Genomic DNA, 24,076 nt, shown 5'->3' on the forward strand with positions numbered 1-24,076 from the left:
CAGGCCTTCACAAGAACCCCCACCCAGTTACACCAGGCTGTTCTGTGTAAGGTTACAAGGACCATCAGATTCGCACAAGACATTTCATCTTAATCTAGCCTTGCTAGATAATGCTGAAAATCACTTTGAACTGTGGTAACATTTGTACCTGACGAATTTATGATTATAGACTGATGGAACTCTTTAAAATGTGAGTAGTGATGTGCAATCACCTATAATTGACAAATATAATCTTTAATTTTGTATGATTCATCTCATTCTACTAAGAATGGTAACTATAAGGCTTAACTTGATAAAATGCAATGATGTGTAAAACCAATATGATTTTGTAACCAGGGATTTTCATGTTTTGTTACCTACACGTATTACATCCATGAAAAAATGTCATGTTTAGTATGTAAGCGTTTGCTAGCATATGCAGAGAAAGCTGATGACAATGAATATCATGTCTCTTGTACCATTCTCAAGATATAAAATCTCATGATTGAATATGCACTATTTTTGAGCGGGACATTTTTAAGTGTCTGAAACAAAGGACCATAACTCAACTGTCGAAAAAGACAGCCCAGTTGACCATGTGACTCTGAAAAGTCACTTCTGATTGCAACAGGACACCTTTGGGGGATGAGTCCAATTTCAGTTGAAATAGTTCCAAACAGGAAGAACTCACCCTCTTGCTCTCCTCGTCTCTCTCTTCACTGTTCTTCGGCCTGCACGTGCTTCGTCTGGTCGCTCCGCTGATGGCCAGGTCCTCCCATGTGAGATCCACGGAAGCTCGGGACTCGACGTCCCGAGAACAAGTGAAAAGGCCTCACTTCACAGCTAAACTAATTCATACAGACAATACATTTTATCATACAGAAGTTAAAAAAATCGACAGAACGTTTAATTTAGTTCATAGCTCACATATTTCAAGACCCTAAATTCCCTCCTAAATTTAGCATGCTTGCAAATTACCCTACATATAATGGTGGTAAAATGCGTGCAAAATACCCATTTTAACTGACACCGTCCACATCTCTGAATGATATATGTAATACACTACAACGTGTAAAACAGTGGGTACTGTTCATGCTATCTAGCAAGGAGTAATGCTTTACACACTTGACTAGCTAGTAAATACACAAGCGGTTGCTAACACCAACAACTGATTAGCTAGCAAGACTGCCTAGCTAGTGCTAATGTCCAATGCTAGTGCTAACGCTGTGCTAGTGCTCTTTTATTTAACTGAAGGCAAATCTGAATGATGTTACATTTTAGCTGGCTAGCTAGAGATCTAGCTAACGATAGCTAATGAATTCGCCAACAATAGTTAGACTAGCTCGCTAGCTGGCTCTGACTAGTTTTAATTTCCTTACTGTTGACACGCATTGAGCTGGCTGGCGAGAAGTATCTTAGCTACATTCATATTTTAATGGAAATTAAATATCAGTTGCCAGCAATTATTTTGTTTTTTCTCACCTTTTCTTACTAAATATTTCCTTGCAGGAATGCAGAAAAGTTGCTTACCCAATGCTAGATGAACCTTTTCTCTCTGACATCTACAGCTTGTGTGCATTAAAGTTGGGGTTGGGGGGCATGCCTGAACTAGTTGATACAGGAAATCAGCAGATTGACTGGCACAAAGAATTTTATGTATTTTCAAAATATACAAATTGAAATGTATTTTGATACAAATTACACTACATTTTATTCATAGACTTTAAAATACAGAGTACAAAATTGTATTTTGTATTTGAAATATGTATTTCAAATACATGTATCTGAAATACTGCCCATCCCTGCGCACAACACATTCGGTGTGAACGACCCCTAATTTCTCCCCACAGAAATGTTTTTAAATGATCGAATAATAATAAAAAAAAAAAAAAACTTATAAATAGAGGAAAGAGAAGAAGGGAGAAATAAATGTGATATGCAGTGTTTGATAAGTTACTCTAAAATCTAATTAATTACTAACTACTAATTACATCTACTACAGTGTAATTAGATTACTGTACAAATAATTACTCTGTCTGAAAATTAATTGCATTACTTATTACTTTCTAAAACCCTTTTCAACCTCAACCAGATGAAAAATACAAGGATAGATATGAAACTGTTTTTTTTTTTTTTTTTTAAATAAATAATAGGAAATCAAATAAATTATTAATGAACTGGTCAAAGAATTTAAGGGGGCAGCAGTAAATTAGAAAACATACATTTTAACATTAGACGTTAAATATCGATTTTAAATTCACCATTGTTTTATATAGAATTGTTCTATAGTCTACAGTATTTAACATAATTACATCAGAAGTAACTGTAATTAAATTACTGAAAAATTAAGAGTAATTGTAATTAAATTACAGTAATTAACTACTAAGTAATTAGCATTACACACAACACTGGTGATAAGCGATAACGCTGACGTACTTTTCATGTTTGTAGTCTTTTTCTCTCCTCGCAGTCGCTGTCTGCGCAGCCCGAGTGCCGAGTTGATCCTCTTCAAACACATATTAGAAGGCGGAAACAACGGACTGAAACAGCAACAGAAGCATTCATTTTTAGTCAAATAATAGTCGAAAGAGCGTTTTTTTTCGTCGCTAAGGAGCTGCATAAATAAAGAGGACGCTTTATCAAGACAGTGTGCTAAGAATGGACCTTTATAAAACTCTTCTTGGAATTTAGACATTTGCAATCATCAAACATGAGCAGTTTCTCTTTTCAAACGTAAACATCCGCCGAGCAGCTCACGTCCTCATGTGTGAGGAGCTACCGCGCTATGCTAGCCAAGTTTAACTCTTGTTTTTCTGTCCAAAACCGGTAAAATGTCATTTGCATCTAGCGCTCAGTCATATTACTGTTGAACTAGATTTTTTGAGTTTTCTCAAGACGTTTCTTCAAACGTGAATGGATTAGTATAATAGTTAGCAAGGCTACCACAGCTGTTTGTTTATGCCAGATTGGCGGCAGTAGAATGAACAATTTTCGGCTTTTTTGTCATTTTGGAGCACAAATAAGAAGACCGGTTAGAATAGTCCAATTCAGTGGACTGAGGTGACACTCAGTCTTGTGAGGTGACACAAGAGGGCATCCTAATTATGGGTCTGCTGAACCTTGTGTTCAGTTCAATCGGAAAATGCATAGATGTCATTTGCCTTATTCTGGATTTAAATTTTGTGATTGTCAGCTCATTAATCCAGCTGTTGGTGGCAGTCATCTCTTTTGTCAATAGTGTGCCCATGCTACTCACAAATTCTGTGTTGGAGTGCTGGAATCTCACTCTGCTTTGCGTCATCACAATGAGAGACGGCGTGACTGTTGTGACCCATAACATCGTTGGAGGCTGGATGCAGCTGCTTGGAGGTGCGCTGGAGAGCTTTAAAATGATTGGATACCTGTCCTCACACTTACTATTGCGCACCAAAGAACTTCTGCACAGAGGACTGTTGTCGGGACATGGTTTGCTACGACAGGCCTGGGAGGGTTGTGGCATTGTCTTCAGCCTTTTGCTTTATTTCATCAACACAATCATCAACCTACTGCTCATAGGCACACAAAACATATATGCTGTGTTGGTCAGCACAGTAGAAGCGGTGTCCTGCCCTTTGCAGAAAGCCGTTGAGCTGACCTTGACTGTACTTACGTTCCTTTACAGCAGCCTTGTTGGCACCTCAATACTACTGTGGACACCATGCAAACTGGCCATGGAGTTTTTGGGTTCTTTCTGCCACATCTTTGTCAGTCTTTTCCTGCTAAATATATATGGGCTGCTGCTCATCTTGGTCATCATTGTGGGTACCACTGTCTACCTAAACCCTGCGCTCCCTCGACAAGCAGCTGTGCACATAGCCAACTATATCAACACCGTGCCAATCCTGCGGCGACTCCGGAGGACACTGCACCACCTCTATATGCTCGAGAGGAACGTGTGGCGATGGCTGGCATGGCATCGCAGCCGCATAGGCCTCTGGGTGGTTGCTGCTAGAAGAGAGGCTGGCATGGCGGTGGGCAGGGAGGTGAGAGAGCCAGAACCCAACCCAGAGCAGAGAGAGCCTCAAGCTGACGTGGCTGGAGAAGACCATGTAGTGGAGAATGCTCCGGAGGGCACCCAGCAGGTGGATGATCCTCTAGACCTGGCAGTAGCAGGCTCTAGCACTCATGGGCCTCATCAGAATTTTCCTTCTGAGGACAGTTGCAAAGGCCAACCTACTGACAACCTATTGACACTGATACAAGAGCAAGAAGAGAGAAAGAAGTGTGTCATCTGTCAGGACAGCACCAAGACTGTAGTGCTTCTGCCTTGCCGCCATTTGTGCTTGTGTAGAGACTGCACAAACATTCTGCTGAGCCAACCCATCTACCAACACAACTGCCCCCTTTGTCGCCATATGATCCTGCAGACCATGGACGTGTATCTCTGAAATAATGTTTACTTCTCTGTTTTGGGTTTTTTGAGCAGCACTGTTCTTCACTAGGGGAAACCACACATTACCTTTTCATCTTTTTGTCCATTCCACTAATGCCTTTTCATCACTGTTGCTTGTTAATAGTTTTGGATCACATCTTTTTATAAATTAAAAAAGAATTGTGATGGTCAGGCTGACAGATGTGACAGTGCTTTTGTATGTTGTTTATATGCATTTTTCCCATCAGCTTTTGTAGCAGCAAAACTATTTTGTCATACAGCAATATAACATGAATGTAAGCTTTGTATTTAAAAAAAATAGTGTTGATTGGAAAATGGATGTTTTACTATATTGTGGTCAGATGCTTTGAACACTTCATTTTTGACTGTTTAAAGAAAACAGCACATTACTAAAGCTGGGCCTTATAGTATGAATTGTTATCAAATACAAGTTAAGCTCAATCAGCAACATTTGTGGCATAATACCGATTACCACAAAATATTTTTTGGACTATAAAATAAAAGCAAAAATAGGGTTATACTAAGGCTCTTGCAATGGAAGTGAATGGCGCCAGTTCAAAAACATTGAAATTCACACAGATTCAAAGGTATAGCCCCGAGACAAAATATTTATTCATTTTAGCATAGTTTAAGTATAATACAATCACTTACTAACCTTACCTGTGTAAAGTTTATCCAATATTACAACTTTGTTGTCATGATGATGTAACTACCCAATGCCAGATTTTTACTAACTAACACACATTTTAACATCTAGTGGCTATAATGTTAAAACAGTGTGTATTTATGTCTTATTGTCTGGCCCTATTCACTTCCATTGTGAATGCCTTACTATAACCATAAGTTTGCTTTCCAAATTATTTTATGTGGTATTCAACATTATGTCACAAATGCTTCTGATTGAGATTCAAATATATTGAACCTGGAACATTCCTTCAAATCTTGCCTGACTGTATAAAGTGATCAAAGGTTTAACGGGAACATTTACAATGTCATATTGATTTGTTTTTATTGTTGAATATTCTATGTATTTTTTACTTTGCTTGTTTTGTAATCATTCCACCAAAGCTGTTTTGCTTACTATTGAATATAACTCACTACAATTTTTCAGATGCCATTCTACAATCTGTATGACATATCAGCTATTCCCACTGTTTTTGTCATTTATTATTGAACAGCATTCATTTTTAAAGGCTCTCTCGCTGCTGAAATGGTATTGATCAGTGCATTTCAAGATCGCAATTGTGTGCATACTTAGTTTCAAGAGACAGTAATTCAATTCAGCTGCTGACTGATCCTCACAGGAGTGATGTTTTGTAATCATCTGTGTGGCAAAAAGGCTTTTAGCCCAGCTTTGTTCAGTGGATGTTGCTATAACTCACGATAATCTGTTTTATCCCAAAACCTGAAATCCACAATTGCGTTCGAAAAGGCACAATGCATAAGACAATCGAGTAAATTTAAGAGGAAAAATAAATTTGCAAGCTCAATGCAGTTGTACTCTGCTCACTCTTAACATTTCAGACAGTTTATTTACCTTTTTACAAGGCTGGACACTTTCCCAAATGATTTCTGTGTCACTCTCATCTTTGGAACTGGTTAAACTCCTCATCAATGCAGATAATCACAAACCCATGTTTTATTATTCTGTTTTTATATAAGCTGAATATTAATTGCACATTTTGATCCCTGAGACTTTTTTTTATTCACAACATATGTGCATTTTTTACAAGTTCTCCAATGATAATGTTTGTGGGTAGAGCAGACGTCTGTCTCTTTTGAGGCCTGGATAATATAAAAACCACATTCAATGATCGTTTAGATGAGCAAATAACCAGTATTTGATTGTAATTACCTTGTTTTTAGTGCAACATAATACTATTTGTAGTATTTTCCTTACTGGACTGAGATGCATTTCTCAACAATAGGTCTCTTTGTGATAAAGTGCTTCTTCCACTTGTAAGATCCTCTACGCTGACATCAGCAGGAAAGCAGAGGCTTGAAGCTGAGTGTGGGTGTGGGACCTCATGAACTGGAGAGTGTAATAGAGGCCACTTCCTCCAGTTGTTTATTCATGACCTTCCCAAAGCCCAGTCCAGTGTCATTCCTGAAGAATCAATCAAGTGGAACTAGTATCTGCTTCTGGATGCAACATCATTTAAACATGAATGTCAATTACTATCAAGTTATTTGTCTTCAAGGCCACCCTTCATCTTTAAGTGGATGAACATGATATTAGTTGTGTAAAAGGAGACAGATTCAGCACTGGACAGCTCCACTTTTCAACATTTTTAGTGTTGGAGTAAAATTGAAGAGGGAGTCTCACAATTCATGAACATGATGCATACACACTTGTTCAGCAGTTCCCTAAGTATTAACATTCAGATACAGCTCTTATACTGTTATGTGTTAGACGTCACTGCATACCTGAAAACAAAAAAACTAAAGTTTAGGAAGTGATGCATCATAATGGATTTGACAGAAGGTAATGCTTACAATTTAAAAAACAAAAATGAAGAAACAGAATTTCCTTGTTTATTTTGTGCCCTGAGATGAAAACAACCACAACTCTATTGACTGTTAAACACATAATAATGTCAAGAGTCTGTTGACTGGCTTGAAGCATTTCCTTCAGAAATGTATTTGTCATATTTTTTTAGACAAAATAATATAATTATCTCAACATATTTTTGGAAGATGTTTTTGTCAATGTTTTATTCAAGTAGACATGCAAAGATTAGGAATTTATTTCGTTACAATTTAATTTATATTTTATGTTCAATTCTTCTTTTTTTGTTGTTATGTTGTCTGTGTATGTCGTGTATCACCACACGATTAAGACATGCAACAAAGTTCCTTCACAAATGGAATGAAAGTGGTACAACATTGGAAATTAATTAAATTGTCATAATATCTTGCAAAAAAAAAAAATTTGTCCCCATCTTTTTAACATGAAAAAGATCTGATTCCTTTCAGATGTTTTTGATAAAGGTGTCTGCTAAAGTAATCAGTTATTTACAAAAAAAGAAAGAAAAGATAAACAAAAAGATAATATGACAATCCACCACAGAAATAGACAGTAGAGATTGTAATTCAATACAGCACCATGGAGAAAATCCCATTAGTGTTATAAGCACTGCAAATAGAGAGAGCAAATGCATAACATTGTACCCTAAGAACTCGACAACCTCCTTTAGTGTAAAATAAGTTTTCATTTGAACAGCATGCAGGGGTGTAGGGAAAAGTTGGGGTTGCATGGAACTGGAATATTTCTATTTTGATCCCATAGTGGAACAAACTCTGGAAGTATAAAGCAGCAAGACAAGATCCATCCCAGATCAAAGGGTCATCCAGTTCACAGTGTATATGTCAGTATCTCTGGCCCTGGGCCCACTGAACTGCTATGTATGGACATGGCTGATTTTATCTTAAAAATAGGAAGTTCTGCCTCTGGGCCAACGAGGACAGGGTCAAATGCTAGTTACTCACACAGAAACAAAAGCATTTCCCTCTGCACAGGTGACTTCAATTGTATCACATGAATATCTTTGCACTTTGTAGTTTAACTTGTAAACATGGCTATGATGATAAAAGGACGCCTCTGCTATTATTAGAGCAAATGGGAACTTAAAGGTATGTGCAGATTTCGCGTGGAATTCAAGTTTGGTACAATTTGACAGGCAAATTCACTGCGTTGACCAAAAGGAAGTTGTTTAGTTTGGCATGAAACTATGATGTATAAATGAATATATAACTATAAATGAAACTAGTTAATTCATTTTAATTACATTTTCTTCCTATTGTTATGATTAATATTGTATGTAATTATTGTTGAAATGTGTAATCGGATAAATATCTAAGTACTGTGTAGACTGTAGATGATCAGCATCGTTATGATGAAAGGACGCCCCCTGCTGTTATTACAGCAAAGCACACAACTAAAATATGAATAGGAACATGTGTAAAGTGATGTTTTAAATGCAGAAAAATTACAGATGATTTAGAAATCAAGAATCTGTAATATATATATATATATATATATATATAAAAATCTTTTCACCTGAATATTTAGAAATATAGAATTTGCAAACACTACCAACAAAGTTACTTGTAGTTCTTTGAACAAGTAACAAGTTACAGTACAGTTTTTTCTTACATTAACTTTATTACTGTGACAAAAAGAAAACAAAAACATGGTTTGTGGGAATGTTGACTAAATCTATTCTGCGAGTCTAGTCAGATTGTGGCGCCCTCAAGCCTGTTCAACCTGTAAAGGCACACATCGTTTCAAAATTGTTTTAATTATATCAAGAAGATAAATGTATTTGGGTTGTTCAAGATTCAGACACCCATCTATGCTTGTTTTGACTGGTGGTATGGTTGAAATGCACTGTTCTCCAGTTGGGCATGACCTCATGGAAATGATCTGCACAATGGGAGGATACAAATCTAATTTCTCTCAACTTTTGTGCAAAAATATCTTGTGCATAGCTGTGCTGCAGAAATATATTTTCTCTGTAAAACACATTTAATGACAAATTGGGTAGTTATGGAAATAATATTTATTTATAAATCATATTTTATGATTTATTTATCATATTTCAGAAGTGTTTAAAAGCATTTTATTATGCTTTTTCACAAAATATAATGCCTGCCACCAGAATAAATATTGTCTAAATCTACATAGAACTGTATCATCTGTGAACAAGTATATTTGACTTGGATGAAAAGACAGAGAGAGAGAGAGAGAGAGAGAGAGAGAGAGAGAGAGAGAGAGACAGAGAGCTGTTGTAGTCAAGAATTAAAGGTTTTTTTCAAAACCAAAATCTTGTTTTTGGGGATAAGGGATAATTCACCCAAAAATGAAAATTCTTTCATTATTTATTTACTTAGAATTTTAATCTCAGTCACCATTCGCTTTCATTGAAACTTTTTTTCATACAATAAAAGTGAACGCAGCCTAATATCTCCTTTTGTGTTCCACAGAAGAAAGACATTTTTATGGGATTGGAACGACATAACGGTGAGTAAATAACAACAGAGTTTGCATTTTTGGGTGAATCATTTGAATCTATGCAAAAACAGCAGAGTTTTTCCAGTCTGAGTACACTAAGAAACCAGTGAAAGTGCTGTCTGTTTTAGAGCTGGAGTAAAAGCCCGTGTACTCACCCAGGGCCATCTGCACCCACACCTGATCTCCTGGAATCAAGTGCACTAGAGTTCCTCCTGACAGGGAGGCTGGTTTGGACCAGTTCCCAAAGATCTGAAAATAGGAGGCCACTGCGTTTCCATTCTTTATGAGGTCAAACTGCAAGCTGGAGCGGTAAACTGTGGCGTGAACAGCAAAGTAATAAACACCCAGCACTCTACAGGTGAAGCGTCCAGTCTCAGGATTATAATCCCCCTGCTCATTCAGAACAACGCTGTCAAAGCGCACTGCATCCCTTACTGTCAGTGGCGTGGTCCGGGACTCAGAGAGCTTAGCGCTAAAAGCTGATTTGGTGGCCACTGCACACTCGCCTGAGGATCCTTTCTCTCCTTTTTCCCCTGGATCCCCTCGGTCTCCTGTGAAGCCTCTCTCACCTGACTGACCTGTGATTGATAAACATAATAAGATTATCATGTTAATGAGTTTGAGTTATTAAAGGTGAAGAGTATAATTTCTGCACCATTTCTGTCACCAAACAGAATAACAAAAGTAAATAGATTTAAAAAAAGTTTGTGGGCAAATTTTTTAGCTCATTTGGTTGCTAGGCAGTTTCCAGGGTGAGACTAACAAAGCTCCTTGCTAGCCTGAGTCAAATGAGCCAACCTGGAAGTCTCTATGTTCTGGTGCAGAAATATGTATTTTGCTACTTGGTTGCTAGGGTGACCTCATGTGTTTGCTAGGCAGTTTCAAGGGTGAAACTAACAATGCTCATTCCTAGCCTGAGTCAAATGAACCAACCCAGAAATCTCTACGATGTTCTGGTGCAGAGATATGTGTTTTGCTACTCAGTTGCTAGGGTGATCCCATCTGGTTGCTAGGCAGTTACTCAAAAGACTCCTTGCTAGCCTGAGTCAAATGAGCCAACCTGGAGGTGTCTACAATGTTCTGGTGCAGAGATATACATTTTGCTACTTGGTTGCTAGGGTGAGCTCATTTGGTTGCCAGGCCATTTCCAGGGTGATACTAACATGGCTGCTTACTGGCTTGAGTCATCAGAGCCAACAATAAAGTCTCTATGATATTCTGATCCAGAGATATTTATCTAAGCCAATTTGAATGGAAGTTAATGCGTTTTGGATGCTAGGGTGCATTAAATGGTTGCTAAGGTGTGTCTAAGTATTTCCAGCATGATATTTAAAGGCTCCTTGCTGGTCTGAGCCAAATAAACCAAAGATGACATCTCTACGAAGTTCTGGTGCAGAGATATGCATTTTGGTATTCGGTTGCTAGGGTAAGTCCATCTGGTTGCTAGGCAGTTGCAGGTGATACTAAAAAGGTTGCTTGCTGGACTGAGTGTAATGAGCCAAACCTGAAGACTCTATGACATTCTGATCAGGAGATATGCATCCAAGTCATTTTGAAAGGCAGTCAATGGGTTTTGGTTGCTAGGGTGCACTAAACAGTTGCTAAGTTGTATGCAGTTGCTAGGGTGCACTAAACAGTTGCTAAGTTGTATGCAGTTGCTAGGGTGTTAAAGTGATGGAGGAAAAAAAAGAATAAAAAGAGTGGAGTGATGTAAAGATAGAAAAGAAAGTGATGGAGTGATGGATAGAAAGTATGAGTGGTAAATTTGATAGAGCAGCTAAAGGCATATTAGAGGCCTTCTGTGTGTGTTTACTTTTGAATTTTTGACAGTTGGGATTTGAATATTCTTGGCTCAGCTGAACATTCCATCAATGCAAGTGAATGGGATTTTTCAGATATTTGATCGTTGGGGGAAAACAGTAGTCTGATCAGTTAGAAAAGATATAGCACACTATTCAAGATCAGTCTGAAGGTCTGTGAGTGTGGTGCATGTAGCTTGAAAGCTCTAGGAGAAGTTAGAAATTTTAGTCTCAGAAGAATATAATATTAGGTTAAAAACGTCTTTTCTGCCTCTTAAATGTACAGATCTACCTTCTTGTCTTCCATCCTTTCCTTACTATTCCAGTATGGGATGTGTACAGCAGATTGTCTTCTATTGCTACAAATCCCCTGGCCCAGATATGATTCCCCCAAGAACATTGAAGGAGTTTGCATGTGAAATCAGCAATCCTACAAAGCTCTTTTGTGGAAGGGGTTGTTCCTAGACAATGGAAAGAGGCTACTGTTGTTCCCATACCAAAATATTCCCCCTCGAAACCATTCCACAACACACAATCTAGTTAGTTGGATTTTGTGTGTAAGGCCAGCGATGTGCCGGGTTCAGTGTGCACATTATTTACAACTAATTTTGCCATGGAGTTTGATGCTGTAGACCATACAGTAGCAGTACAGTGCCTTCTTGATCATGGAGTGAGACCTGGCTTTATTCCATGGATTTGTAGTTTTATGACCAACCGTCGTCAGAAAGTGCTTTATCAGGTATATATTTCTGATTGGGAAAACCCCTCATGTGGAGTCACACAGGGACCTATATTAGGGCCCATAATCTTCCAGGCACTGATGAACAGTGCTCTCCAGGATGAAATGGACCACTGGAAATATGTGGATGATTTGACTATGGCTCAGAAGTGGAATCCTCAGCTGTACCCTCCAACAGACATTGAACGGTCTTGACGTTTGGGTAGAGGAGCACAAAATGAAACTCAACCCAAAGAAATGCAAGGTTTTACATGTCACTAGTATGAGACAGGAACTAGTCCGGCTTGGCCATTACTCTTTATTGAACAAAACGTCTTGGAAGTCTGTGACATTGTTAAAGTTCTGGGGTCACCATCCAGAGTGATTTGAGATGGGAAAAAGTTTTTTTGTTATCCGAACTGGTTACCATCTATACAGGATATGTGCGCCCTGTGCTGGAGAATGCAGTTCGTGTTTGGCACAGTTCTTTGACTGCAGATCAGGTTGGCTGCAGACAAAGGCTGGAAAGTGTGCAGAAACAGGTCTGTAAAATTATACTTGGTCAAAGGTATTTAGGGTACTCAGATGCTCTCTGGTTCCTTGGACTGTGGCACTCTAGCAGAGAGACTAATTCAACTGTGTCTTGACTTTGCCAGAAAGCTAGTTTCAAGTCTAGTTTCAGAGACTGGCTAAATTGTGGTTTAAATAGTGTTGACCTTTTATTGTAACAGCATAATAAATCTGTGTTCTGCATTGACGAACATCTTGAAGAACCTGTAATAATGCTGAAAATTCAATAAATAAATAAAAATCAGTAGTATCATTAATGACCATTTTCAAACAGGTTTCCCAAACATTACCCATGCCTGTCTATGAATGGTTTAAGATGGGACAGAAGAATGTTTTTAAACAAATGACACACTTCAGATTTCATTTCTTTAAAATATAAAAGGTGAAGAACATTAGTGAGGTTGTTTTTTGTACCTGACACTCCTCTGTCCCCTTTTTCCCCTTTCCCTCCTGGTTGTGCATCACGTCCATCTCGCCCATCCCTGCCAGGCTGACCAGGGCTGCCATTTAACCCGTGAGATCCTGGGATACCAGGGCTACCTGTGCACAAACTAGCGATCTGATTGTCTTCTAGAGAGTTAGAGCAATGCACTGCGATAACAAGCAAGAAGGTAAGAGGCCATGTCTGCAGTGATGTCATTGCTTTCAGTCTGTGGAGAAAATAAAGTTTATAATGGACAAAAAAAATCCAAGGCATAGTTTATAATATTCTAAAACCTTTCAAAAACACACATACTTTGTGTTTTCTTCCATTGAAAACAAAAATAAATCTTTATAGCAGATTGTCTAAGCTCCTCTTTTCCATACATTGAAATTGAATGGTGATCAAATCTGTCAAGCAAACTTTTCAGTGAATAACATCTTAAACTTCAGTATGTTCCTCACACAAAGCGATCATATGGCTTTAGAAGTGTTGAAATATAGCACATACACTCAATGGTCTACTTTTATGGTGTTTTAGCTTTAGAATTTTAGAAATGAAAATCTCATCCCATTCCAGATGTGTATTACTGTCTGCAGAACACAAACAAAGATTTTTAGAGGAATATTGTAGCTCTGTAGGTCCATTCAATGCAAGAGAATGGTGGCCAAAACTTTGAAGCTGCAAAAATCACAAAGACATCATAAAATTAATCCATACGACTTCAGTGGTTTAATCCATGTCTTCTGAAGCTAAATGATGGGTTAGAAACAGCTCAATGTTGAAATATACTATAAATCTCCACTTTCACTTCCATTCTTCTTCTTTGTTTTTTGGCAATAATTCTCCACCTGGCTGGTCAAAGGTGGAGAATTATAGTAAAAAAGGGTTTGAATATTGATCTGTTTCTCACCCACACCCATCAATATACTTATGAAGGTATAGATTTAACCACTGGAGTCAAACAGATGACTTTTATTTTACCTCAAAGTTCTTGCCACCATTCACTTGCACTGAATGGACCTACAGAACTGAGCTACTCAGAAGAAATTAAGTCATACACATCTGGGATGGCATGAAAATTACATGAGTGTGGTAATATTTTTCCAAAATTATATTATGTGGTTCGTTACAGTTATTATCTTAAATTTTTGTGCTAAAAGATATTTTCTCCCAAACAGATGAGATTTTTAAGGTTAATGCTCTGTTAAGTTTGAAATAAACAAAATCTACCTCCCTACACTAAACCTAAAGCAAATATGACACGAAAACGCAATGTCTGGAGCAGTCAAGTCATTTTGTGGTGATCTGTGCCACTTTTGACTCCTGTGTCGATTCACATGCTCTACAGGACTAATACCAACCATTTGCATCGCAAGTGCAACACTTTAGGCTACTGCTCAATTTGATTAATTACAAACATGCTTGTACGACGCACAGAAAAATCATTTAGCAAAAATGTAAGTATAGTAACGTGGATCTGTGAGACCAGGTTGCAGACTCTTTTGGTGATACAGGTTTAAAATGACATGAGGGCAAGTAAACTTGTGGCACTTTTAAAGCGAACTGTCTCATTGACAGAATGCATGATCTGCTCTCATAATCAGTTCTTGTTTCGAGATGATTTTAGCATCATTGAGGCTGAAAATAAAAGCTGCAGTATGTAGTCTGCAGATAATGTGAAAAGCAGGAAAGCACAATACTAAGAGTTGCATGATCTCACCTCTGTTTAAAGGGTGAACAAGTCAAGGGAAATATGATAGTACATCATAATTAGTAAAGCACAAGCTCAACCATCGGTGTGTAAAAAGTGAAAATGCAAAATATGCTATCACAATTGTTTCTGGCTACCAACTATCAGTGGCAGGAAGTATAATCTGGGTGCAAAACACACAGCCTCTAAAGCAGCACATATTCATGGACATGTCAACTCTCGTAATCCTGCCTCGAACGGAGCATGTCCTTTATGTCTTGCTGTAGATCAGCAGGTTTCTTCGCAAGTCTGCTGTCTCTCAAACTGCTGTTTCAAATCAAAATTAAGAAACTGCTGATGACTCCCATTGAGAAATGCAACTAGGCCACCAAAGCGTTATTTTAAAAGCTGCAGAATCAGTTGAAGCATGCTTCTTGAGTTCAAGATAGACATCTTTCCTAAGACATCTGGACAGTTTCTTGTAATCTCCCAGGACAGAGTTTTTTTTTTTTTTTTTTTTACAGGATATTGTGCTTGGAGCAGCTCGATCCTTAATCAAAGAGAAATGACTGCCAAAGAGCACAGAACAAATTCCTGTATCAATTTGCTGGAATGATGTACAAAGAAATATCAGTGAGATTAACATACACTTACACGTGTTTCATATTCTTTATTATTGCATACATCTATTCCAGCATCAACTGTTAAATGGAGAGTTCATCCAAAAATAATGTCATTATTTACTCACCCTCATGTTGTTTAAAATCTTCCACAGAACATATTAATGGATGTTAGGCAAATTTTTAGGTACTGACAGCTTCAGTCACCAGTCACTTTCATTGTATGGGGAAGAAAAAAAAAAAAAAAAAAAAAAGAAAAAGTGTGATGAAAGTAAATGGTGTCTAAGACAAAGAATCAACTTTCTATGTGCTCCAATGAAGAAAGACAGTCATACTAAATAAATCTGCTTAAGTTCAGGGTTAAATAAGTTAAATGATATCAATCAAATAAAACTCATCTAATTTGGTATAAAGAAAGATCAAGAAAATCATGTCTCAGTTGCATTCAGAATTGTGAATTGAACCTAATCTTTGTCACTGTAATTAACTGAGATGATCTCAAATAAGCAGTAATAACAAATAATCTGGTAAAAACAATTCTGTCACGTGTAGTTATATAAGATCCATCTTTCCATTTCAAGTCTCAACTACAGTGCCATTGCACATTGAAGCACATCATTAGTAGTAAATCTGAAATAATAAATTATATTTGCTTCTAGCATCTAAATGGCAGAAATTGTGAGGAATTTGCCCATAACAACAAAAACCAGAGAAAGTTGTTTCAGACCCATAATGACACATTTTTGCAGTATTATCTCAAGAATAAAACTCACCATTTAGATTTCTGAAGCTTCACTGGATTCACAGTCTTGACCAGGCAAAAGAGAAACGAGCAGTAAAACTTCTCTTTTTATTTGCCTTCCAAGGCGTCTGGGAAAAAAAATGAGCACTCCTGGTCCTCAGAGGAAACGGCAAGCCATTGGAAGCCACGTAGAAAAAGGGAGGCTGGGAGACGGGGAGGGAGAAGGAGAGATCATCCAAAGGACAAAGCCTGAATGTTTGTAGCTTGTCCAACTTTCTAATTGTAAACATTATCTGACACAGTAGAGAGCTACTGATGGGGTCTTGGGCACCAGTGCACAGTCTCATAGGCTGCATTTACACTGCAGGTCTTGATCCCCAAATCCGATTTTCTGACTATATCCAATTTTTTTGACGACACGCTTACATCATCTTTTAAAGGTGACCCGTATCCGATTTTTGCATTTACACATACACTGCTGAAACTACCAAATGTAGACGTTCTGACCCGGAAAATGAAGTAAAACAGCACGAAATGCAATGGATTTAAGACGCGAATAAAATTATTCAGTGTTTTGCTTTCCACAGTATTTTGAAAAGTCATCAAAAAAGTCAGCAAAACATTGGTCTCTTACGGCGGAGAAAAAAAGAAGAGAGCCCTTGTTGCAGCCTGGGCGAATTTAGCGATGATCGCTGCAACATCGGTTCAAAGGTTGGTTTGGATGCGGCAAAGGACTCAAGACTGGTGGGATCGCGTTGTTGGAACCTGGGGTCAAGAACTGTGGGTCAGCAACTTTCGTATGCGACGAGAAACTTTTGAAATGTTGTGTGTGCGTTTGTCACCAATGCTCTCATACGAGGACACAATATTTCGCCAGGCAATCTCAGTGCAGAAGCGCGTTGGAGTTGGACTATGGTGGCTCGCGACAGGAGCTGGTTATCGAACACTGGCACATCTGTTTGGCATAAGTGACGCATCGGTATGCCTAATAGTCCGGGAGTTTTGCCATGCCGTGCGAAATGAGATGATGCGCGAGTACATCAAGCTGCCAGAAGGTGAAGAGCTCCAAACCGTGCCTCCCCATATCTCGTGAAATGTCTTCGTAAATTGATTTATTTCGATAACAGCCCTGCGTTTTTGCCTGCACTGTCTCTTCGCCCCAAACACTCAAAAGACATGAAACCTCCGCATTGCTCCACTGTGCGTTTCCTTCGTCCTCCATCGCGCCTGTAATAAGTCACGTGATCTGAGTTGGTGGCGTCCACCTGAGTTGACGTCACTTTAATGACGTACGACTCGCATTTACTGGGGAATATCCGATTTGTCTGCTTACATGACACACGCAAATGCACGCATCCGATTCATATCCGATTTATTACCACATATGAGTGAGGCCTGAATGCGATCTGAGAAAATCGGAATCCATGCGGTTTTTTCCTGCTTACACGTTCACCGGTCATATACGATCTGTGCCACATGAGAGGAAAAATCGGATTTGGGTCACTTGAACCATGCAGTGTAAATGGGGCCTAGTCCCTTCTGTATTGAATTAGTTTGAGGTAAGCAATGAAAGAATGCAGTTTGATTGTGGTATCTTAGCAAATGTTCCGGGATAAGAGGCCTGTGGTTAACTTGGATATTTAATTATTCAAGACACAGAACATATTGTTTTTTATTTAGAAACTTCTCTAGCCTTGTAATTCCCACTATAAAAGCTGATTGAACAACTTCAGAAGACTTCTAGTGGCTTGGGGGGCTCAAGGTTTCATGGGGCTGGGTACTGCATATTATGAACAGCAGTTTGGGACTGACACCTTTTTCTTGGAGTAAATGATTAAAAGCTCTTGAAGGGGTCATACGTTTTTATCAGCTGAAGCTTTTTCTGCCAAACCCTTCTTAAGTTTTTCAAAACCATTTTTGTTTCATCCATCCTTATGCTTTATTGTGACTAGGCGGGCCAAGTTTCTGAACACCAAATGAAAAGCTGATGATATAATGTAGGTGGTCATGTTCATACACCGATCAGCCACAACATTAAAACCACCTGTCTAATATTGTGTAGGTCCCCCTCGTGCTGCCAAACCTGCATCTCAGAATATCATTCTAGCCATTCTTCTCACCACAATTGTACAGAGCGGTGTTCTGAGTTACTGTAGACACAGATAACCGCTCTGTACAATTGTGGTGAGAAGAATGGCTAGAATGATATTCTGAGATGCAGGTTTGGCAGCACGAGGGGGACCTACACAATATTAGGCAGGTGGTTTTAATGTTGTGGCTGATCGGTGTGTATCTGCCTATTGTCTATAAGACAATAAAATACAGAAGATGGTGTATTTTAATGGGTTCTGAAATTGACTGATTGTTTTCATACCTGGTTACATTACCTTTCATACAGAGTCAGTTGTGAAAAAAGGGCACATCATTGAAGATCAAAAACCAGCAAAGGCTAGATGATCAAATTTATTAAAAAACACCCTTTATTACTCCAAAAGTTTGGTTATTTTTGTGCAAACATGCAGGCCCAGAAGGTAAGAAGCAATTGTCATTCCAATGTGAACTGTCTTTGTGTTATCATGTTTGACATATTCAAAGTAAAATACTTACAAATGGCATTTGGTTTTTGTTGTTAAAATGTGATCCTCAAATTTGATTGGCCGAACAGCGTTTCAAGAGCACACTTGGATTTTTAATTTTATTTGTATCACTTAGCCACAAACAGACAAGCTTTCCAAATATCATTTATTTTTGTTCTCTGAATAATTCAGTGACCATTTCTGCACATTGCATATTTAAATGGTGACAAATGAGCATCTTTTATGGGTTGTGATTGATTCACTGACTCGAGAGATCCGTTAACCAACACAGTAATTTACGAACAATTTATGAAGAATTTGTTAACTTGAATTAGTCGTTCAAAAACAATTATTAATGTACGAGCAAAACACCACTAGAGAGTGCAGTGCAGAGTGAGCCATGCTTGATGCTTTGACTTCTTTTGGAATTAATTCTGCTGGTAAAGAAGAAATACATGAACTGTCCAATATTGAATAACCTGAAACAGAAGTATTTAATATTATTTACTAGTTTGTTGAACCGTTATATAAAAGCAAAACTACACTGCAGTCGTGCTTTAGTCAGACAGATTTGGAGTGTAATATTGCACGATTAATCCTAGCTTTTCACAAGTGTAGTTAAGCTTGTTATGGGGGTGCTTCGACAACTTGCTTTGTGCCGTTGTTTTTTATCTCTGAGGTCCAAAAGACAATTTTCAAAACACTAGAATCTAGGAGTGTCAATAGAAAATACTTATGACGCAGTAGGCGCACGTCATGATTTTAACTAATTTCAGTATTTAAAAGTAGTTTTCATATTTGAATATATCTTCTCTAAAATTATTTGAAGTCATCTTGATGCCCTGTTGGAGGTTTGTAGAGGCCCTCACCCCATGGTTGAGATGATTTTAAGAGATTAATGACAATATATCAAGTTTGAGTAAACGAGACATGTTTATTATTTAAACTATCACTTAAATAAAAAAAAAGTGCATAGAAAATAAACATGATTAGAAATTTTCCTTTTTTACAATTATGTACAATTTTTTTTCCTCATTATACATTCATTCTTAAGTAGTTTGTGGTTGACTATTTTAGATTAACAATTTTTCCTTCATTTGTCTGTAAAATGGTAAAACACTGATGGGGCAATTTAAGAAAAAAATAAACCCCTTAAACTGTCAGCATCAACGTCCACATGATCTCCAGAAGTTGCAGGGGAAAGGAAGTGTTCGTAACACAAAGGAAAACTTCCTCCAAGAGGAACAATTTAAAATCTCTCCCTCTTCAGGCTCTTACCTCTCCCTCCCTAAAGTACAGTCAGTGGTCTGAAACACATTTCTGTACAAAGAGAACCATGATACATTTCCAAAAACAGAGAGCACTGCCACATGCCTTCAAAGAGAGCTTAACTGACCACTTTATCTCAGTGTACATCTAGAGAGGTTTTTTAAAGTTTGCAGAAATAAATAAATAGAATGGTTACCATTACTTCTTACAGAACATCACATAAGAAAAGTACAACTTAAGTTCCCATAGGAGAGAGAGGTGACATGGCTGGGTTTAGGAAAGGACATTTTTTTTTTCTCTGTCCACAAACAGTTTAAAATGTACAGAGTCAAATAAAGCTGACTACACCATCAAAAAGCAAACAAAATATCAAAGTTTTACAACCACATTTTACATGAACTTGTTTCATTATATAAATACCGCTCCTTTCCAAAAAAAAAAAAAAAACTGCAATGCTCATTTGAGAGAGCATTCACAGGCACAGGAAAACTGGTACTTGATATTAAAAATGTTGCACATTAGTTACTCTAAACTTGATCTGTAACACAAAGCCATTATAGATTATACACTGAACAATGCAATTAACCATTATGAAGTCTCTGTTTGCTACTGTAACTAAGTTTGTCTGTCCATTCCGTATATTGTGTAGATATTGAAGTACAAGTAACTATTCATACATGTTTTGTTCATATATATATATCCATGTATATTGTGTATACATATATACTGTAGATTATAATTACAGGAGAAGGTGTGGTTCCACTTGTGGTGTGGAAGAAAGTAAAGTCCAGGAAACAACAGAGCATGTCTGCTTCTGAAACTGTCCGAACACTGTTACACCAGTTTATGGAGCATCTGAAGTTGTGTTGATGTCTGTGCAGGAGTCTATTACAAAGCCCTTAGGATTAGTAACTGCATTACAAAAAAAAAATATATATTAATAATAAAATAAAAATCTTATTTCGTTAGACTGAGCAATAGCTTCTGTATAACCCTGCAAAGATTGCCATTGCTGTATAATCCTCCTTATTTTATGAAATACAAAGCAGTCCTGTATCTTCCCAGCCTTTCATGTTGAAACAAAACAATTAAGAAGAAAATCATAAAAATCACAAACTCTAGAATACATTCAACAACGGCCAAGCTGCAGAGTTCAACACGTCCCTGTTCAACAGAGGTGCCAGGGCGAGAGGAAAGTCGGGCAGACCCCTCAGAGTATCCCTGAAAAAAATGGCCAAACTGCAATTCTGTAACAAACTGATCTATACAAACATGTATACAAACATGAGGCGTTGATACAGCAGCCAAAACAGAGGCAATGTACAAAACTTTACTGATCATCAGTGCCATAGTCAAAAGTGAAATGCTGGGAAAGGTCAAAATTATTGCAGCCAAGGTACAGTGAGAGCTGGGGGAGATCTGCAGTGGCCGATAAAAAAAAAATATGTCATTAGAGTTAAAATTATGAGGGAATGAGACAAAAAGGAACTGGCCTTGACGGTGGCTTTCTAAGGAAGCTACAGTTGCACAAAGCAGCTTTGTCTAGAGGTATGTACAGATCCCAAGCTATTCTGCAATACCCATCCACACCCTTGTACTACAGCATCCCTTTAAAAAGCATTGTAACTTTACATACATTTTTTTTTTTTTTAAATTGTCAACAAGTGAATCTTTTACCCATAAACTTAATCAGTTTGTGCCATAGATAAAACATTAAAAAAATGTTATCCATAGTAAAAGAGATATCTCTGATTCTGATGTGAAAAAAAATGATCTAGATATTGACTGAGAAGGCACCAAACTTCAGATCTGAAAGACAGAACAACCATGGAAGAACATTTACACAAAGAAAAACCCAAATCCATTTTGGAGCAACTGTTTCCTAATTTAAATAGTGGACAAACAAAGCTTTGGCCCTAAAAAAGGAGTGTAAATGGGTAGAGGTCCACATTTAAAAAAGAAAGAAGAGATGATACAAGCACATAATGTGCATTGACTGAATGGCTAGCTGGAGCGATCATGCAGTGTCAAGGCAACATGTGTTGAAGAAGACTGATCTTCAGTGCACAAGACCAAGAGTAAACGAGAGCCCTCTGCCCTCCAATCCTCCACATATATAGTGCTTTAGAAGTATTTTTATATGGGATAGCCTACGTGGCGAATTCCTTGCATTACACCAATGAAAATTACTTTATGAAAATATTTAGATATAACAAAATATATGGAATAAACTTTGGGTCTTTTCAGTTGCTAGAACGGTAGAGAACAATTTTATGCATCAGACATTTTCCACTTTAGAGAAGATGCGCTGAACTTTAAAAATCACAAAAGAGGGCATTTTAGGGGAAGGCTGCTGTTCCTATTTGTGATTTTAAGGCTGGCACAGAGGAGAGAGTCATATTAAACAGATCTGCACTCCCTCAAATGCTTCACAGCTCACTAAACCTACACTCTTATTTGACATTTTTTAAATGTCCATGCTTGACTTGGGTTGGCAATGAGAGCCACTGGTGGACCGCACTCTGTGGTAACAATAACTGCTTCAGTCTTTGGAATTGAAAGAAACATTCAGCCTACAAAAAATGTTCAACTAAAAAAAAAAAAAATTCTCAAGACACTGCTATAAAAATGTCTGACAAAGCATTAGTGTTGTAAATCTCTATTTCCTACAAAAATGCTGATAAAATAAATACAATGTTTTATTAAAAATATAAATACAATTGTTAAGTGCTATTCACCAATGAGTGCTTTTTTTAGTCCTTTGTATAGAAAAATATATTATTTACATATTAAAAGAATGATATTTCTTTGTCAATGACACAAGAGAAAACATTTTCAAGTTTCAAATTGCCTTAAATAAACATGTATTGTGTACATAATTACGGTTTAGAGAGAAATAATCTCTTTACCGCTGAGACACAATAAAAAAAATGGTTCTAGCATTTGGACTCTCTGCCAAGATCAATTAAATCCTCCTAGCTTTTGTAAGATGTCATAAAACATGCAAATTATAATTTATTTTCAATACAAAAATGTGCTACTTTCCTTCTGAATTGCAATAAAAATGGATAGTGAACGCCCCCCACCCCCCCCACAGAAATTGCTCTGGTCCACTGGCTGTCAGTCCACCAGGATCTCTGCCCAGCCAGCCCCTACAGGCCACGAACCCTTTGATGGCCTACTCTTCAAACACAGTACAAGTATACTCATGTTACTTTTTAAATTGACAAAATAAACATTTGTCATTTTTCTCCATATGATCTATTTCACTACTCCACCTAGTGTTTCCCTCTCCATCATCTCAGATATTATATTTACAATGCCTTCCATTCAGAGAATCAGGTCCAGCTTGGCAAGGATGACCATGGATGCTCTGAAGGATTTAAATGTACATTCAAAAAGAGAGAGATGTCTAAACAGGTCAGGTTTAAAAAAAAAAAAAATAGAGGATTATGTATTGACTGCAGTTCATTAATCTAAAAAGATTCAATCTTTCCCTTCCAAAATTGCACTTTGGTGTAGAATGGAATGATGTGGCAATTCTTCAGTAATTTGTCACATTTCTTAAGTAAAGGCAGGCCAGAATCTACTTAATACAAATTTAAAATTGTTCACAATATCCTTCTTAAAACAGAACAAAATCAAATCAAATAAAAGATCACATACAAAAATGTCTAATCTCTTAAAATGGGTATTGATAAAGGGGAAATAAGGGCCATCCTTTCCATTATAAATCTGTTCAATTGCCTTTTCTAAAATCAAACCATTCTTTAGAGGCACAATACCATCAACCCTCTTATAACCTGAGCCTGCTTCAATTAAAAAAAACTTCCCTTGAAAGAAAGACTCTTGATAGGATTTCACAGTTGGTCTTGGCTTGCGAGTTAATTGAGAAACTTGCGGCACTTCTTTGCCCCACAGTTGCAAGGCAGCTTATTGCCTGATTCCTCAATAGGGAACTTGTAATCGTACGTGAGCTCCTCGCCTCTATAGATTTTGCGCATGGCGAAAATGACAATGTGCTTCTGACTGTTAACACTGACTATGCGGGAGTAGCAGTTGGGCTCACAGGAGTGGTTTATGAAACGGGCTGCATTTCCATGCATGGTTGCATCCACCACCTCATAATCATCAATACGAAACATGTAGCAGCCAATTGCCTAAGTACAAAAAGAAGAAAATGCATGAGTATCACTGTTTGAGATCAAAATGTTCAAATAAACTGCACTGATAGCCCATTGTA

General features: G+C 37.6%; 3 protein-coding genes across 4 annotated transcripts in view; 1 reads left to right on the forward strand and 2 right to left on the reverse strand.

Annotated features, from left to right (window-relative positions):
* Positions 1-2,505: 2,505 nt before the first annotated feature.
* Positions 2,506-8,876, forward strand: rnf26 (ring finger protein 26). The gene has a single exon (XM_052110309.1). The coding sequence runs from the start codon at positions 3,084-3,086 to the stop codon at positions 4,404-4,406; it is 1,323 nt and encodes a 440-aa protein (XP_051966269.1). The 5' UTR covers positions 2,506-3,083; the 3' UTR covers positions 4,407-8,876.
* A 167-nt stretch (positions 8,877-9,043) lies between these two features.
* Positions 9,044-17,208, reverse strand: c1qtnf5 (C1q and TNF related 5). Its single transcript, XM_052110310.1, has 3 exons — positions 16,020-17,208; positions 12,927-13,162; positions 9,044-10,003 (listed from the first exon to the last, which is right to left on the reverse strand). The coding sequence occupies exons 2-3, from the start codon at positions 13,150-13,152 to the stop codon at positions 9,483-9,485; spliced, it is 747 nt and encodes a 248-aa protein (XP_051966270.1). The 5' UTR covers positions 13,153-13,162; positions 16,020-17,208; the 3' UTR covers positions 9,044-9,482.
* Positions 17,209-19,485: 2,277 nt separating this feature from the next.
* The window catches only part of kmt2a (lysine (K)-specific methyltransferase 2A), a 47,784-nt gene continuing 43,193 nt past the window's right edge, over positions 19,486-24,076 (reverse strand). For both annotated transcript variants that reach the window (XM_052109721.1, XM_052109720.1), the window contains exon 35: positions 19,486-23,993. In XM_052109721.1, the coding sequence (XP_051965681.1) occupies positions 23,718-23,993 (276 nt within the window). In that variant the 3' untranslated portion in view covers positions 19,486-23,717. The remainder of the gene's footprint in view (positions 23,994-24,076) is intronic.

The sequence above is a fragment of the Xyrauchen texanus genome, chromosome 38 (assembly GCF_025860055.1).
Source record: "Xyrauchen texanus isolate HMW12.3.18 chromosome 38, RBS_HiC_50CHRs, whole genome shotgun sequence".
Taxonomy (NCBI): Eukaryota; Metazoa; Chordata; class Actinopteri; order Cypriniformes; family Catostomidae; genus Xyrauchen; species Xyrauchen texanus.

Bases quoted from the DNA above. Each gene is read 5' to 3' on its own strand.
- rnf26 (XM_052110309.1), top strand. From the start codon at position 3,084: ATGGGTCTGCTGAACCTTGTGTTCAGTTCAATCGGAAAATGCATAGAT.
- c1qtnf5 (XM_052110310.1), bottom strand. From the start codon at position 13,152: ATGACATCACTGCAGACATGGCCTCTTACCTTCTTGCTTGTTATCGCA. The intron at 10,004-12,926 runs GTACAAAAAACA...TATCAATCACAG, and splicing joins AGGGGACAGAGGAGTGTCAG to GTCAGTCAGGTGAGAGAGGC.